General features: G+C 51.6%; 1 protein-coding gene across 1 annotated transcript; it reads right to left on the bottom strand.

The window, feature by feature from the left end:
* Positions 1 to 9,665: 9,665 nt before the first annotated feature.
* On the bottom strand, positions 9,666 to 13,351 carry LOC119232438 (transmembrane protein 92-like). Its single transcript, XM_037494447.1, has 5 exons — positions 13,283 to 13,351; positions 11,142 to 11,167; positions 10,351 to 10,425; positions 10,016 to 10,211; positions 9,666 to 9,798 (listed from the first exon to the last, which is right to left on the bottom strand). The coding sequence occupies exons 1-5, from the start codon at positions 13,349 to 13,351 to the stop codon at positions 9,691 to 9,693; spliced, it is 474 nt and encodes a 157-aa protein (XP_037350344.1). The 3' UTR covers positions 9,666 to 9,690.
* Between the last annotated feature and the right edge of the window lie 4,007 nt (positions 13,352 to 17,358).

Genomic DNA, 17,358 nt, shown 5'->3' on the forward strand with positions numbered 1-17,358 from the left:
TTAGGAGGATTTTTATTGGCTCAGTTTAATCTGAATCCTGTGTGAGAGTTTTGCAAAGAGGTGAAGATCTCCTTTGATCCTGCCTTCCTTGTGTGAGAGTTCAGCTACAAATAGTGTGGAGTCCTTTTGGTTTGCACCTCTAATAAAATCTTTGTTCTTTCCATTTTCAATTTCCTGTGCCAACCTCCCAGGTCCCAGGTCTCCAGTTAGGTTTCGATGGTCTTCTATTTTTATCCTTTCCCCTTTGTTTTGGAGATAGGAGGAGATATAGATGCATTTCCCTCCAACTGAGGACCTTGGAAATCTCCAAAGGCTTTGAAAACATCGCGTGGCTGCATTAGCAGCTGCTGTGCAGAAACAGGGGCTCAGCAGTGAGGACATTTGAGATTTAATTCTATCTTGGCCATTTCCTAACTGGTAGCCTTAATGAAGCCATAGTCTTTCTCAGAATCTGTTTCTTCATCTGTAAAGTGAGGGAGTTGGTCTAGCAGGCTACGCTGTGCTCTTTGGGTTGAAAGTGACAATAAATCAACTTACAATAGCTTGAGCAAAAATATAAGATATTTAGCTTTTGGTGGCCAGGCTATGTGAAGACAGCTGGACCTCAGGAATAAATGGAGCCAGACATTTGATGATCATCAGGACTTTCTATTTCTTTTCTCTATTTTGCTCTAAATGTTGACTTCTATCTCATTCAGCCAGTCTTCTTCATACAGTGGCTAACATGGATCCTAGTGTGTTCCTGGTTATCCATCAGCAGCTTTTTTACCTGAGCCGTACAGAAATTAGGCAGACTCACCAGATCCAATATTCTCATAGAAGGACTCTGATTGGCTCAGCCTGGATCAATGCTCACCAATGCTCAGTTGTGGCCAGACAGCCAAAGCCACTTTGTAAAAAATGGTTGCTCCCCAGTTTCATGGTTTTTATGTGAATAGGGGTGGGGCCAGGAAGGGGAGGTGGAGACAGTTTCAAGAACATTCAGGAGGCTGGACATATGGGGAAAATGTGTGCTGTAATGAGTTTGGAATTTAATTATTGATGAAAGTTCTGCTGTTGCTGTGTCCAAGAACAAAATTATCTTCTTGAGCCTCTGATTAAAGTTCTTAACATCCTTTGTTCTGAGAAAATGTTGGCAGGAAATTAAAGCAGGCTTTGAATAAATTATTGGTCAAATCTCAGCTAACACAGTTGAAATTTCTTAAATAGACACAACCACAATATAATCCTGTGGAGATCAATCTGGAAATGTAGTGCAGTGAGAAGCTCCAGGACCTGTCTCCTTACCAAGGCAGCAATTGCACAGAATCTGTCTGATATCACTCTTTGGGAACTCTGGAGTATCTTGAAGGTGTGAAACTTCAAGGAGAAGACTTAGAAGGTAAACTGTATTTAATTTTGGTCAATTTCAGCCCAGTAGTAGTGCTCATCCCCTGCCCAGCTCCCCCCACTCCCCCAGTAATGTGGCAGACAGCTGTGCACGTGTTCCTGGGCAGCTTGCACAGTTTACAGGAAGTAGAGTGAACAAAAATGACTCCTCAAAATATCAGGGATCTGTGCTCTGATGGCTGATGATTGTTGCTTCTGATCTCAGAGGTGTGTTGCCCACCTTCTTTCTCCTACCCCCACATGTAACTTTCAGGGGATTTAAAACACCATTAGGCTTTTGCTTTCCCTCTTCATTTTTTTCTTTTCTCCTTTTGGGAGCCAAACATTAAAGACTATAGGACATTCAAGAACAATTGCATATATGGGAAAATTAGAAAGTGATCACACATGCCCAGGGAAAGGCACCGGCTCATAAAAGACCTGAGAAGAACTGAAGTTTATAGCTCAGTCTTATTCTTTGCACAGAAACAACCTAAAACAACAACATCAAAATTGCAAAAGCAATTACAAAAAGCAAAAAACAGGGCCTCCCTGGTGGCGCAAAGGGTTAAAATGCAACCTATGGAGCAATCCGCAGCCTCTGCAGCACGAGTTTGATCCCCAGCCAGGGAGCTACCCACACGGTACAGCAGACCTCTCCTGTCTCGCCCTCTGCTCCCCTCAGCAGTGTATTATAGTCTGTCTGCCTGTTCTGCTCCCTGCTCTGTCTCTGGTGCATCCTCTCACCCCCCCCCCATGCACCTCTGGCCTGTACCCCAGTTCTTGTATGCATAAATAAATAAATCTTTAAAAAAAAAAGCAAAAAACAGCGAATTCTAGGGAAGAATCTGATTTCCAGAGTTACCACATTATTAGATTCGAATGTCTGGTTTTCAACAAGGAATCACAAGTCATGCAAAGAAACTGGAAGTTATGATCCATTTATTTATTATTTTTAAAGATTGCCTTTTTAAAAAAGATTTATTTATTTATACAAGAACTGGGGTACAGTCAGAGGCACGTGAGGATGAGAGAATTCAGAGACAGAACGGGGAGAACAGGCAGATGGACTGAAAACACTGCTGAGGGGAGCAGCGGGCGAGGCAGGCGAGGTCTGCTGCGCCATGTGGGTAGCTCCCTGGCTGGCTGGGAATTGAATCCACACTGCAGAGGCTGTGGACAGCTTCACAGTGCAGCGCTCAACCCACTGAGCCACAGGGGAGGCCCAGTTATGGTCCATTTAAAGGAGAGAAAATCACCTGAAATTGTTCATGAAAGTGACCTGAAGGCAGACCTACTGGACAAAGACTTTAAAGAAATTATTTCAAAGAGATTCAAAGAACTAAAGTAAGATTTGGAAGAAGTTGAGAAAATGATGTATGAAATGGTGGAAATATCAATGAAGAGACATAAAAAGCAAAAAGAAATTCTGCAGCTGAAACGTACAATAATTGAAATGAAATATTCCCCAGAGGACTCAAAGGTAGATTTGAGCAGGCAGAAGAAAGAATCCCTGGTTTGAAATAGAGCCATGGAAATTGTCAGTTCTGAAGAACAGAAAGAATAAAGATTGAAGAAAAATGAATGGCACTTAAGGGCTGGTGGGATATCATGAAGGACAAGTGACCCAATGAATGCATTGGTGGCGGCCCTGGAGGAAAGGAGAGGGACAGAGGGAATAGTTGAAGAAATACTGATTGAAATCTCCCCAAATTTGATGAAAAATATGAAAGTAAGAATTCAAGAAACTCAGTGAACTCTTAGTAACATGAACAAAATTTTCCTGCACCAAGATACATTATAATCAGACTTCCAAAAGACAAAGTGAAAGAGAGAATCTTTAAAGTAGCAAGAAAAAAGTAAGTCATCACATACAGGGATCCTCATTAAGATTCAGCAGATTTCCCATCAGAAACTTTGGAGACCAGAAGGCAGTGAGCTAATAGTCAGAAAGAGAGAGAGAGAGAAATTGAAACATGCCTAGATAAGCTGAGGGGATTCATCCAGATACCATTAGACCTGCCTTATGAAAAATGCTCAGGGGACATGGAAGGAGACTAGACAATAATTCAAAGCCATATAAAAAACAAAGATGATAAAAGTTACTGTTTTTGTGACAATGGTTTGAAACTACTTTTTTTTTGTTTTCTACATGATTTAGAAGACTAATATATTAAAAGAAACAATTATTGGGCCTCCCCGGTGGCGCAGCGGTTGAGCGCTGGGTTGCGAAGCTGCCGGCAGCCTCTGCAGCACCGGTTCGATCCCCGGCTGCTCCCCGGCCACCAGAGGAGGGTCCCACATGGCGCGCAGACCTTTCTTGCCACCCACTGCTCCCCTCAGCAGTGTACTTCAGTCCTTCTGCCTGCTCTGCTCCCTGCTCTGGCTCTGGTGAATTCTCTCACCCTCCCACACTTCTGACTGTACCCAGTGCTTGTATAAATAAATAAATAAATAAATAAATCTTTTTAAAAAAATGTACTTTAAAAATAAATAAATAAATAAAAGAAACAATTATTAATCTAAAAGGTGGTATCACTGTAACCTTGGTTTGTCATTGCACATTTTGTTTTCTACATAATTTAAAGACTACATGAGGGAAGTATTAGCATTTTAAAAAATCATTGGCTTATGTTATATAATTTTGTGCCATCATTTCCCAAAAAGGTGGGGTTGAGGCTGTAAAGGAGCATTTTTTTTTGTACATTATTGAAGTTAAACTCATATAAATTAGAGTGTTATAACTTTAGGATGTTAAATGTAATATTCATGATAAGCACAAAGAAAATATCTATAGAAGTTACATAAAAGGAAATGAGGAAAGGATTTAAATTTCCTTTATAAAACAAAAATCAACTAAACACAAGACAATAATGCAGAAAATGAGGGTCAAACATGCCACTGTCATGTAGAAAACAAATAGCACAGAACAGAGGTCCTTACCCATCAGGCATTACTTTAAATGTGAATGAATTAAACTCTCCAACCAAACAACGGAAATTGGCAGAATGGATAAAAGCACTTGATGCAACTACGCCCTGTCAACAAGAGACTTGCTTTGGATTCAGGGACACAGATAGCCTCAAAGTGAAAAGATGGAAAAAGATATTCATATAAATAGTAATGAAAAGAGAGCAAAGGTAGTTATACTAGTATTAGACAAAATAGATATTCAATCAAAAAAGCTTACAAGACACAAAGGACATATATTGATAAAGGTTCAATATAACAAGAAGATATAATAATTTAAAACATTATTCACCCAATAACAGACCATCAAAATATGTGAAGCAAAAACTGACAGAATGGAAAGGAGAAATAAACAATTCTATAATAGTTGGAGACTTCAGGACCTCCCCTGGTGGCACAGTGGTTGAGCGCTGGGCTGCGAAGCTGTCCCACATGGCGCGACAGACCTCTCCTGCTGTGCCCGCTGCTCCCCTCAGCAGTGTATTTCATCAGTCTGCCTGTTCTGTTCCCTGCTCTGGCTCTGGTGAATTTTCTCACCCTCCCGCACTTCTGATGTACCCAGTGCTTGTATAAATAAATAAATAAATCTTTTTTAAAAATTAAGAAAAAATAGTTGGAGACTTCATACCCCACTTTTAGTTGAGGATAGAGCAATCAGACAGAAGGTATCTAAAGAAACAGAGCACTTAACACAATAAACCAACTAGATTGAATAGCAACACGCAGAACACTTCACCAATAATAGCATGCATGTTCCTCTCACAAATGAAGTCTCAATAGATTTTAAAAAATAGATATTACACAAAATATCTTCTCCAATTGCAAGCTGAAATTAGAAATCGATAACTGAAGTAAACTTGACAATTCACAGTTTTGTGGAAAATCACAGCCCATTCTTAAACAACCAGTGGATTAAAGAAGAAATCATAAGCTATATTAGAATATAGGTAGAACTGAATCAGCAGAGAACAGAGAGTTGTTATTTAATGGGTACTGTTTTATAAGCACACAGCACATGGACAGTGTACCAAAGTCAGCTTCATGATCTGATACTGTACATAAGGTGTAACCACTGGGGAACCAGTCAGAGGGAAGTTGGGACCTTTCTGCACTAGCTTTGCAGTCTCAAGTGAATCTGTAATGATTTCAAAATAAAATATTTAAAAAATCAGAGAAGAGTTATAAGATGGAGGGTGGTAACATTGCATAGCATCATGAATTTATTTATTTATTTATTTATTTATTTATTTATTTTTATTTTTATAGAGGCATGCTTTTATTTATTTTGCTGTTTGTTTGTTGTTTGTTTGTTTATACATGCACTGGGTACAGTCAGAAGGGCGAGAGAATTCACCAGAGCCAGAGCGGGGAGCAGAGCAGGCAGAAGGACCGAAGTACACTGCTGAGGGAGCAGCAGGAGAGGTCTGCGCGCCATGTGGGATCCTCTGGTGAGCAGATCGAACCGACAGAGGCTGCAGCTTCGCAAACTGCATCATGAATTTATTTAATACCACTGAGCTGTAACTTGAAAATAGTTAAGCCATTAATTTTTTATGTTGTGTATATTTTACCACAATTTTAAAAAAGGGGAAAAAAAACAAATGTACAAGCAAGCTGGGTAGAGGATCAGAGGTGGAAAAATAAGACCTTTATTTGGGTTATATGTTTCAGTTCAGAGGTCAGCTAACTATGGTGCATGAGCCCAATTTGCTTGTTTTTATAAATAAAATTTACATTTTGTCTATGTGTGTATGTGTGTGTGTGTGTGTTTATAAAATCCTTCCCCAATATGTAGATGATTCAGAAATGTTCCAGAGCCTCTGATTGCTCTGCATCTCTGTGTGAGTAGAAGTCACACGCTTGACTGCAGAAAAGTCATGTCAGGTGTGAAGGAGGGAGAAACCCCTCCACTTTTGCATTCACCGTTGCAGCAGAACATTCACAAATTACCTCCCTCTACACCTACATTAAATAAACAGCAAGCTGTAAAAAGCAATAAACCGTGCTTTGTAGTGGGCCCTGGGTGCATAAACCAAAACTAAATTTGATATAATGAACTTTAACATTTAAGCTCTTGAACATTAGAGGTAGGAAACTGATTTTTTAAATATTTTATTTTGAAATCATTACAGATTCACTTGAGACTGCAAAGCTAGTGCAGAAAGGTCCCAACTTCCCTCTGACTGGCTCCTCAGTGGTTACACCTTATGTACAGTATCAGATCAGGAAGCTGACTTTGGTACAATGTGCGTGTGCTGTGAGCATTGCTGTTATTTTATCACCTGGGTAGATTTGTGGTTCAGAACCTCCCATCACCCCAAAGATCTACCTCCTGCTACTCCCTTAGAGCCACACACAGTCCCCTCCCACCATCATCCCTTACCCCTGATACTCATTAATTTGCTCTCAATCTCTAATATATTGAAGAGACTGGGTTTTAAATCCAATTTCTGACCCTGCCAGCTGTGTGACCTTGGGTGAGTCACTTCCTTTTCTGGACTTTGGTTGACTCATCTGTAATAGGGTTGAAATACGTCAGCATTTTTCTCAAATTTCCACAAAATGCTAAGAACTTAAAATTTCCCAGGGATTATGAGGAAAATGGGCTTTTATGGCAATATAAATTAAGGGAAGGCTGTTTTAAGTAATGAAAGCGGGCTTCTTTCCTGGGAATTCTCAACCCTTTACTATGTTAAACTGGGTTGCAGATCTTCCTGTGGGAGGTATGTATACAGCAGCACTTCCAAATTTATTTGAGCACAGATTACCGCTCCCTTATTGAAAACATCTTCTAGAAGTTTTTTTTTAGGGAATACACTTTGAGATACTCTGTGGCTGAGGATCTCTGAGGTGCCCATATCCTGTGTAGAGGGAGAAATTTTGTCTTCCAAAAGATGTGCCTGCCTGGAGCCTCAGAATGTGGCCTCATTTGGAATAAGTGTCTTTGCAGATTTAATGAACATAAGGATCTTGAGGTGGGATCATCCCAGATTAAGGGGACCCCTAAATCCAATGAAGAGGGTCCAGGAGAGACAGCATGGGAGAACACATAGACACAGAGGAGAAAGTCCTGTGAAGACGGTGGCAGAAAAGGGTGGCAGCCGCTCACCCAGGACCCCGAGAATTGCAGGCAGCCCCAGAAGCCAGGAGGGAGCATGGGATGGCTCTGCCTGAGAGCCTCCAGAAGGACCGGGCCCGCCCACACAGAGACTTTAGACTCTGGCCTGAACTGAGAGTGCACATTCTGTTGCTGTAAGTCATCCATGTGGTAGTTATTTGTTTGGATCCTAGTCCCAACAAATGAATGTACCTTTATTAGGAACCCCCGGGGGTTTAAAGCAAGGAGGGGTCACCTGTAGGTCTCCCTGCTCAGGGCCTTTCCATGTGGCGCCCCTCTGCCCTGGGCGCTCTTCTCTATGCACTTTCAAGTCCAGCTCCTTCTCTTTCCTCTGCAATTACTTTTATGTCACCTGTTAGGAGAGATCTAAAGCAGTCCCTGCCCATGACAGTTCTCTAATATTCCATGCTTACTTGTTCTTCCCAGCACTGAGCCCACAGTCGACACACCAACCTGTTTGTTGGGTGGTTTGAAGAGCGTCTGTTTCCCACGAGGGCAGGAATGACGTCTGCTTGTGGCTCTCCTTTCTGCAGACCTGGAATAGTGCTGCCCCGTGCTCCTTAGCATTTAGTGACAGGGAGGAAGGAAAAAACGGGCAGTTTCTGCACCAGCTCCCAGCGACATTTGGTCTGGGGTGACTACTGTTGTCAGGCCACCCTACCACTGCCTGGGTGGATTTCAAGGCCCATGTCCTCCTTGACGAAAGGAGGCAGCAACCAGGCTGAGTGTGGCTTCCTCCTCCGTCTGCTAACTCACCGCTTAACAGCCTTCCATGGTGTTGGGGGCCGGGGGTACCACAGAGAGGGCAAACTTAGCTCGAGGGCTTGTCTAACTGGAGCTCCCCACATGGACACAAAGCACCCACATATCTTCCTTCTGCTCCCCACTCATCAATCCCTGACACTTAAATGGAACTTCCTGTGTCTGGACTCATTTCCCTAACCAACCCGAGCACGATGTTGTCAATTGTTATTTTTCCTCTGGGGCTGAGGATTCCCCAGCCAGACAGACCCAGTTCCTACTATTTGGGCCCCAATGCCCCAAGGAGGATTATTAACAAGCCCTGGAGGGGGCATCCCTGACAGCAGTCAGGTCAGCTCCACTTCCAGTTCTCCAGGCCAGGAGCCTTGGCCAGCGCTGCTGCTATGCCCTCCACCTGCAGAGAAGGCACTGCGGGGAGCACTGTGAAGCTAGGTGGCAGGGAGTTGGGGGGGGTCTGTCTTACTCTGCATGCCCCTGCCAGCCTCCCAGCTCCCGCCTTTGCTACAGCCCCCACAGGACTCTCCATGTTGAGATGGAAAATGCCTCTTTCCTCTTAGGAGTTAACATATAGGGGGGATGGAGGGTGGGAAGAGAAGGGTGGATCTGGCACTCTGCTGCTCCCTCCAGGAGATTCCGGGGTGCCGCTGATCAAGGTCTCCAACATGGCCCCACAGAGGACTGGCCTCCCCACTCTCCTCCCTTGTGCCCCCTGCCACCCCCAGGGTGACAGAGCAGGGAGCTGAACTCTGCTCTGGGGAAGGCAGAGGGAGCAGGGTGGGGAGCCAACAGCCAGCCCACCGCCCTATGCAGTCTCTGCAGCGCCCAGAGACCTCAGCGCCAGGGCAAAGCATCTGCAGGCAGCATCTTCCGGAGGTGGCTGTGGGTGTCCTGTCCTCCCGGACAGGCAGTCAGCACACCCTGGAAGACGCATCAGGGGTGGGACTTGGGGCACAGTGAGCCCTCCCTAAGTCCCCCACAGTGTCTGGGTTCACCTCCCTGCTCACGCCCCAGGCAGCCAGAAGCTGACTCTCAGCAAAAACCGGCTGGAATTTAATGAGTACATGGTCCTGGGAGGACAGTGACACCCCATGGGGGACGGAGGTCTCCCCTATACAGGCAGAAGAGGAAGGTTCTTGGGGCTCATTCAAGTGGAAGGTGCTCGGTGGCGATCCCTCCAGCACAGAAGTGCCCCCACAATGGCACAGAGCTGGCGTCCAGTCCAGAGACGGGCTCTGTCCACTCCTGGTTCCACGGTCAGGCACCTCCCACTGCTGGGGTTTTCCTCCCAGCAGCCTCGCAGCTGACACTGTTGCTCCAGCCCTCAGGACAAGAGAAGTCGCTGGGGCAGGGAAGGCAGTAAGTTCAATCCAGGGATGGACGGGGGTAGCAGGAAGACGCAGGCAATCCAGGGGCCCAGGAGTCTCTGGCTGGATCCAGGAGGACCTGGCGGTGGGTTCCAGGCGGGAGGTGGCTCAGAAGGCTGGGTTGTCGATGCCCCTGTGGGCTCCAGCATGTTCTTCGGGCCTGAAGCTGTAGGGAGGGGGTGGCTCTGTGGGGAGCAGGACAGGCTTCAGAATAACCTGCAGGGAAAGGAGGGGACACAGACTCCTTAGGGCCTGGTGCTGGCCATGGCCACCCAGAGCTGACTGTGACACGCTGACCAGGGAGAAGGTGACCCAGGCTGCCTCCCTCGGGGCCAGAGGCTGGTGTGAGGAGACCTCCCACTGTCCCTTAGCTCAGGACAACAGGGAGGCACAGTCGGCCACGGAGCAGCACAGGGATGGGGCAGACACCCACCTCATTGTAGGGGGGCGGGGGCTCAGGAATGGATACCCCCACCCTCTCTGGGGGGGCCATGGAGGGCCTTTCTGGGGGTCCCACATGATCCATTGGGATGTCCAGCTCTGGCTTTCTGCAGCTGCGACAGTAGCGCTTCATCAAGCCACAGATGCATAAGAAGGGGATGCTGACAAGGAAGGCGATGACGAAGACCCTGCAGTGAGGAGGCACCAACACCCGCTGAGTCTCCATGCCATGCCCACAGCACCTCCTGCCCTGGCCCACATCCGACCCCCTTGGCAGGAAGTGCAGCTGCCCCAGGGGACTGAGCTGAAGAGGCTGCCCAGACTCACCTCAGGGGGCCAGAGAAGATGTCCATCTTTGGGCAGCATTGGTTGTCACAGCATGTGAATCCTTCAGGGCACATACTGGGGGGCATAGAGAGGGGGTGTTGGCATCAAGTCCTGCAATCTCATCCATAACTCAGGGCAGAGCTCAAGCCCGCCCCTTGCTCCCCTTGGCTCAGTGGGAGAAACTTGCACCCAGGACCTGGACCTGCGCTCCTGGGTCAGTTATGCTCTTCACGTGGCCGCAACCCCCCTCTGTAAAATGGGCGCGATGTGAGTCCCCTCGACTGAAGGCCGAGTCACTGCCCCCACTGTGGACAGGCAGAGAGGCCTCACAACACCCTAGGGAGATGGGGGGGTGGGAGTGCCCAGCAGGAGTGGGAGGGGCCTTGCTGGTGCCCCTGCAGGGGAAGTGGGAGGAGAGGGTGTTCCAGAGCTTCCAGGACTCACTGGTTGCCCAGCAGCCTCAGCCCGCGCACTTCCTGGCATTTCTACTGAAGGTGTTTGTCCCACTCGGGGTTCCCTCAGAGGGGAGATGGCCTGAGACTGCACTGAGGACGGCTGGGCTCTGACTCCCCGCAGCCTGCAGGTTGGCTGGTGGAAGGAGGGAAGAGTCCCCTCTGGGTGGGGGACGGGGGGGGGGGGGGGGGGGGGGGGGGGGGGGCCAGTGGGCTGGAAGGGGAGTGTGTGTGAATGACTGATGAGGTGCTCCCTCCCCCCATCCCCTGAAGGCAGGTAGGGCAGGCTTCAGGGTGTCTCTCCCAGACTGGTAGGTACAGCCCACACCCCAGACTTACAAGATGATCCCACATTGGGCTGCAGCCTGGGGAAGGAAAGAGGCAGAGGTTAGAGGTCTCCCCAGGAACAGGGTCTCCTAGCAACGCTGCTGCATGTTCTCAGGGGTCAGTGTTTTCCCCCAAGACTGCTCTCCACCTCGCCCCCCCATGTGCCCCTGGGCAACAACTGGAGCCCCAGCTGCCACATCTGGCCTCAGCTCTCCTTTCTCTCAACCCTGGCCCCCCAAACCTATATAACCTCATTCCCTTTCTTAGTAGAGGCGCGAGGTGCGAGCTTATCTGCTGTCTCCTTGCCTGCCCCTTCCGGCACCCGCAGCCACATTCCTGGTCCCAAAGGCTCAGGTCTTCTGCCGCCCTTCTGCGCTGTGTTCTCTCCATGGCTTTGGTGTCAGGGGTCCAGGAGTCAGCAACTACTCCTGCCTGCTAGATCACTCCAGGCTCCAAAGCTTTCGCCTTCCCCTCACTGAGGTGAGCTTCTGGGCACAGCTCTTCCAACATCTCACACCGGAAACACTTTCTTTTGTCTCCTCAACTGCTGGTCTCCCCGAAAAAGGCAACCTTCAGAGGGCAGGGAGTTCTGTCTTTTTAGTCACTGTCAAACCCAGTCATGACGCTGGCCTGGAGGAATGAATGAAGCCCATTCACCCATCACCTGGTTTCATCTCCCCCAGGCTACTCCACCTGGCGGGGGGAGTACAGTTTGGGGGGGTGGGGGTGATGAAGGGGGGTTATCTGTCACACACACCTCGCCCCTCCCAGCCTCCAGTGCAAGCAAGCAGGGCTCAAGGATAGGTAGTCACTTGGGCAAAGCCACTGTGACTTTCTGTCTTTACAACCACAAGGATGACAGCAGCATACAGCCAGGGACGCCCGTGCAGCCAACAAGAGAACGCTCTGCTGTGCTCGGCTCCGTGGGAATGTCCTTCCCAGCCAGGAGTGACCGGAGCAGGGGGGAGCCCCTGCAGAAGCCCACAGAGGGGAGGACCAGAGCCAAGAGGGCGACTGCAGAGCTGGGGACAAACCAAGGGGTTTGGGGAGGACGCAGAAGTCAGGCCCTGACCCTCAGATACCAGACGCGCCTCCCTCTCCTGGCAGGTTTAATAAATGGGTGCTGAGTTCCAGTTTGGGGCGGGCGGAGGGGAGCTTCTCCAGATACTCTCCCTCCACTCTAAGGGGGTGGTCTTCTCGGAGGCTTTCCACAGCCTGCTTTCTATCCAGTGTCAGGGATCTTGGTCTTGGGAACCCGGTTTATTTACACATCATTCGGGAACATTAACAGCACCTGGCCCTGCAGTTGTTGGAGGAATAAGAAGAGGATGTTCGGCCTAGTGAGTGCCGGCGCCAGCTGACCCGGACAGGCCTGGCAGGACCAGCGCCTCCTGGGCAGAGCTTTCTGAGAAGGTCTGGTGGTGGGAACCTGCCCTGTTCCGGGGAGCAGCCTGGGACTTCCCCGGGATTCTTCAGCCCAAACTGAAAGATGCGTCTACACCTGCATGAGGTGTGGAAGGTGCATCAGGTGCTTCCAGGACAAGCTCCCATCCCTGGACTGGTCACACCTCCCCCAGGGCTTTTAGGGTTTATGTGGGAGCAAGGGGTTCCTCTGGCCAGAATCAAGACTTCAGAGGACACTGCGGCCTGGGGTCAGGCAGCTGGGTCAAATCCTACCCCAGGCTGGACTCCTATCTCCAGTCCCAGGAGGGCAGGAGAGCCTCCCCTACCCCAGGGCTCAAGCAGAAAAACACAGCCCCAGAGGCCTGGGACTTCCCCAAGGTCACCCAGCCCTGGAGGAGCAGAGCTGGGGAGACAGGCTGGCCAGGTGTGCAGACCTCAGCCCCCCACCGCTGGCTTTCCCAGCTTTCTGACTGCGCAGAAGGAAGAGCCAAGGCTCCTGTGGGGTCAAAGTCCCCACTCCAGAGAGGTGCTGGGTGTGGGGCGCTGGGCGGAGCCCACCCCAGTCCCTGCAGCAAGCAGCCTGGGTAGTCAGGGCCACCCCCTGTCCCCCCTCCGTAGCAAGAAGAGAAAGGAGGCTGCTAACAGCGCGTGGTGGGGGGGAATCCTGACAAGGACAGGTAGTGACCGGGCTCCAGAAGCGGGTTCCTGACCGGGGAGAGCAGATCCCGAAGGGCGAACCCAAAGCTCACCTGTTGGAGGCCGGCCAGCAGGCCGAGCAGCAAGGTGGGCCGGAGGCCGGGCACCCCGGAGTCAGACATCCTGGCATGGGGGTCACTGAGCTTCCGCGTAGTGGGGGAAGGAGGGGAGAGGTGGGGGCCTCTTCCAGGTCCCTACACCTGCAGGGCCCCGCCTCAGGAGGGAGGCGGAGCTTAGGCACCCTAGATAGGACGGTCCTGGACCTGAATGCGGAAGGGGTGTGTGTGTGTGTGTGTGTGTGTGTGTGTGTGTGTGTGGAGGGGGGCTTGGTTGAAGTTTGGTAACTGGGAGGTAGAACTGATAACCTGGGGGGGTTGGGGGGGATTCCGGTGTCTGGACAGCCTTGCTCTGCCTCCCAGCCCGCAGCTCCCCACCTCCAGTCATTCCTGGCCCGAGGTGGGGCGAGCTGCGCCCCGACGTGCGGGGAACAGGGGGGCGGGGCGTCCCTTCTCCCCCGACCTCTGCGGGCAGAGGCTCGGGAAGGGAAGCCGACCCCTGGAGGGGAGTGTGAGGGGGCTGTTGGGGACGTCACCCACTGCTTTTATTTGGCTCCAGGAGGAGACGCGCGGCTGGTTTCCAAGAGCCCCGAGATCTCCAGGCCCGGGAAGGAGGGTCGGGAGCGGGGCGCGGCCCCTCCCAGTCCCCTGAGCTCCCCTGAGACCCGGGGCGGGGGCGTCGGGACCCCACTCGACGACAGGGGACAGGGGGCACCCGGGGACCTGGGGCTGCTCCGGGGTCCGCGGCGGGGCGGCGTCGGGACGCGCGGGGCGCGGGCGCGGCGGGTTGGGCTCCTGGAAAGACCCGCGCGGGCCGCGGCGCGGGAGCAGCCGGATTCCGAGGGGGCGGCCGCGCCCCAGCCCTCGGGACGCGCGCCTCGCGGCCGGCCGGCAGGGGGCGGCAGCCTCAACGCGGCGCCCCGACGCCCCGAGCGCGGGCCTGGGACCCCGAGGCGCGGGGGCTGGGGCGGGCGGCGGGCGGGGTGCAGGGCCCGGGGTGGCGGGAAGCAGCCGCCGAAGCCGGAGCCGGGGAGACGCGGAGGCCGTGGCGAAGGTGGACAGAGGCGGCCCGGCCCTGGGGGGGCGCGATGGGGTGTGGGGGCGGCTGCTCTGGGAGCTGGGGAGAGGGGGTGCTCGCAGGAGAAGCTCCCAGGACTTTAGGAGCCTCCTGCCAGAGCTGCCTCTGTCACTGTGCATACCCCCAACCTAGCAGGCAGGAAGCCGCTTCTCGGGTTTATTGTTCTTTTTACCGCTTTAAAAAGTGCCTGTTTGTCATCTCCCGGTTACCTCCGCCTGGTGTTTCACTCCTTGTCTCTTTCAATTCCTGCCAATCTCTGCCTCATGGGCCCTCAGTCTCCAAGCAGTTTCTCTCAACTTTTGAGTGTTTGGGGTTTTTTTCCATCTCTGGTTTTCTGTCTGTCTGTCTGTCTCTGTCGGGTCTGTTTCTGTGTCTGTTTGCATGTCCCTGGTCTCTGGCTTGGTTCTGGGTCTCCCCGCCTCCACCTCTGAGTCTCCTGCTCCCCCCTCCTGGTGGATCGCTCTCCCTGCCCCCCCCCATCCCCTTCTCCATTTGTTTCTCCTTATCTCTTAAGGACCAAAGCTTCCAGTCCTGACCCAAGTGGAGTTGGTGTCTGGCCTCAGAGAATCTCCTGAAGTGACAACAGTAGTGGAGGGGTGGGGGGGGTGGGGGGGCATCTTTTCCCTCCTCCCCCTGCAGTTGGCTCTGGACTAACCTGCCCCTGTCAAGGGGAACCTGGTCCAGAGAGTTCTGGAACCTTCTCCCAGCAGCACCCATGCTTCTGACTCCTTGGTCAAATTGCTCCCTGGGCCCCCCACCCTGCCCAGCTCCACTGTGCCAGCACCCAAGGCCTGGGGTATCTCCACCCACCAGACCTTCTGCCCAGGTCTGGGCCCCTACAAAGGTTTGCCCCAAGGGAGACGTAAAGGAGTGGTTGAGGGGAGGAGGGTATCCTGGAGAGTGAAATGAGGGTGTGAGAGGACCGGGCTGTGCTGGCGGGGTGGACAGGCCGGGAGCACCGAAGAGATGAAGGGTCCAGGCAGTGCCAGTTCTCCTGGAGAAGGGCAGGAGGCTGGCACTGGCCCCCCTCTGGCTCTCCGTATCCACCTGATACACATCTAGGGTTTCCCGGTTAAATTTGCATTCCAGATAAATAACAATTTTTTTAAAGATGTGAATATATCCCATGCAATATACATGGGACATACTTACATTAAAATTTGTTTTGCACTTATCTGAAATGCAAATATAACTATGTGTCCTGTATTTTTATGTTAAATCTGATACCTGTACTCACATCCCTAAAATGTCACAGGAACAGACATTTGAGAAGAAACACACACCCCCCTCATATCTCCCCAGTGGGGAAGTAAGGCTCATGAGTCAGTCAGGGCCTCTGCAACCTACCTCTGGCTCCCCAGTTTTTCTCTTGATACCAAACTTTCTGTTTTCCCTTCTGCAGATAGGGATGGGGTGAGGGGCCCTGTGGCCAGAGTCCCTCAGTCCATCATGGTTTGGGGGCCCCTGTATTCTCGGTGGGTGAGGTCTGGTGGAGGTGGGGGTACAGCGTAGTCCCAGACTCCAGTGCAGGGAGGCTGTTTTCGTCTAGAGTCAGGAGGTGCCTGGAAGACAACATCTATTCAGCACCTAATCCTGCCATGGGTGGGAATGCGCAGGCGTGCTCAGGCAGGCAGGAACGATGCACCAGGAGGCCAGAGACCTCATGCAGTCCATGCGTCCTTCTAGATTCCATGCCAGATTCCATCTGGGGTTTCCCAAGAGCAGCAGAGTCAAAATGTCCTCATCCTCACTCGCTGCCTCCCGGGCCATTCACTAAAGAAGGAGCTGATTGTCTCTGCTCCTGCCAGGCCCAGCTGCAAGGGCTGGAGAGGTCAGCCGTCCACCCGCCCCTACTCAGAGAGGGAGGCCAGAGGGGTGGGAAGGCCAAGTCACACAGGACGCCGGGACTGACTCAGGAGCAGAACTACACAGGTCTGGAGAACTCACACCCAGAGACAGCCTCAGAGGGGGCACCCAGTCAGGCCTGGAGAGGAGCTGCTGTCTTGGGAGACCTTGGCCCCCTGGCTCAACCAGCCAACTGGCCAGGCCTGGGTGAGGGGCCAGAGCCTGGCTGTGCTCTGTTAGCTGCATCAACCACCCCTCATACTGTGGGAGACTCTGGTCCCCAGAATGGCTTAGGGAGCTGGGCATCTTACTTTCCAAAGCCTCAATAGCCTGATTCTGCCTGCGGGAGTATTGTGCCATGTTAGTAAGTGTGCCCCTTTGGGGGTGCTGTGTGACTTTGTCAAGAAGCTAAACTTCTCTGTTCCTCTCTGAACTCATCTATGAAGGGGGCAGCGTTTGGATAACAGCCCCTCCCCCATCGCTAGATGCTGTGGTGAGAGGAACTAGCTGTTCAGGGCCTGGTGGCCAGTCAATGAATGTTAACGCTTTTCATTCCCGAACAGGAAAGGGGCCCAAAGCGAATTCTCTCCCCTTCACGGGGGAGCAGAGTGATGTGCCAAAGAATGAAGGGTCTTTCTTCCCTCTGAAGAATTTGCTCTGGGCCTTCTGGATCAGCCCGGGTCCAGCTCCAATTCCTGACCCCCATCTCCTGTACCCTGTTCACTAGCTCCCTCTGCTGTCCATTAAGAGCTCTGGTCCCCACCCAAGATCAGGTCCGGAGGGTGGAACCTCTCAGGAGGGTGATGGGTGTTGACCACTCCTCTTGGAAGGTCACCAGGGACCTGATAGGGCCCCAGTGCTGGGCAATTCCCTCCATTCCTGGTCTTGCCCTTCCCCTCTGCTCTGCCTGCTTTGCTGCGCATTGCCTGCGTGGGCTTCATGGTGGGCCCGCCTCTCCTTCAGGCTGAGAGCTCCGGGGAGCAGGAGACTGTGCTTCTCACAGCGCGGCTCCCAGGGCCATTACAACCATCTCTACAAGGCCTCGTGCCTGGCCTCTCTGTTGCCCACGTGGGGGTGTGTCACTCCTGCTCCACCTTCCAGAGGTCCCCTTTATTCCACCCAAATAAAGTCCCATCTGTGGGAGAACTTT

Source organism: Talpa occidentalis, unplaced genomic scaffold (genome assembly GCF_014898055.3).
Source record: "Talpa occidentalis isolate TD23 unplaced genomic scaffold, MPIMG_talOcc4v2.1 talOcc4.7, whole genome shotgun sequence".
In the NCBI taxonomy this organism is placed as follows: Eukaryota; Metazoa; Chordata; class Mammalia; order Eulipotyphla; family Talpidae; genus Talpa; species Talpa occidentalis.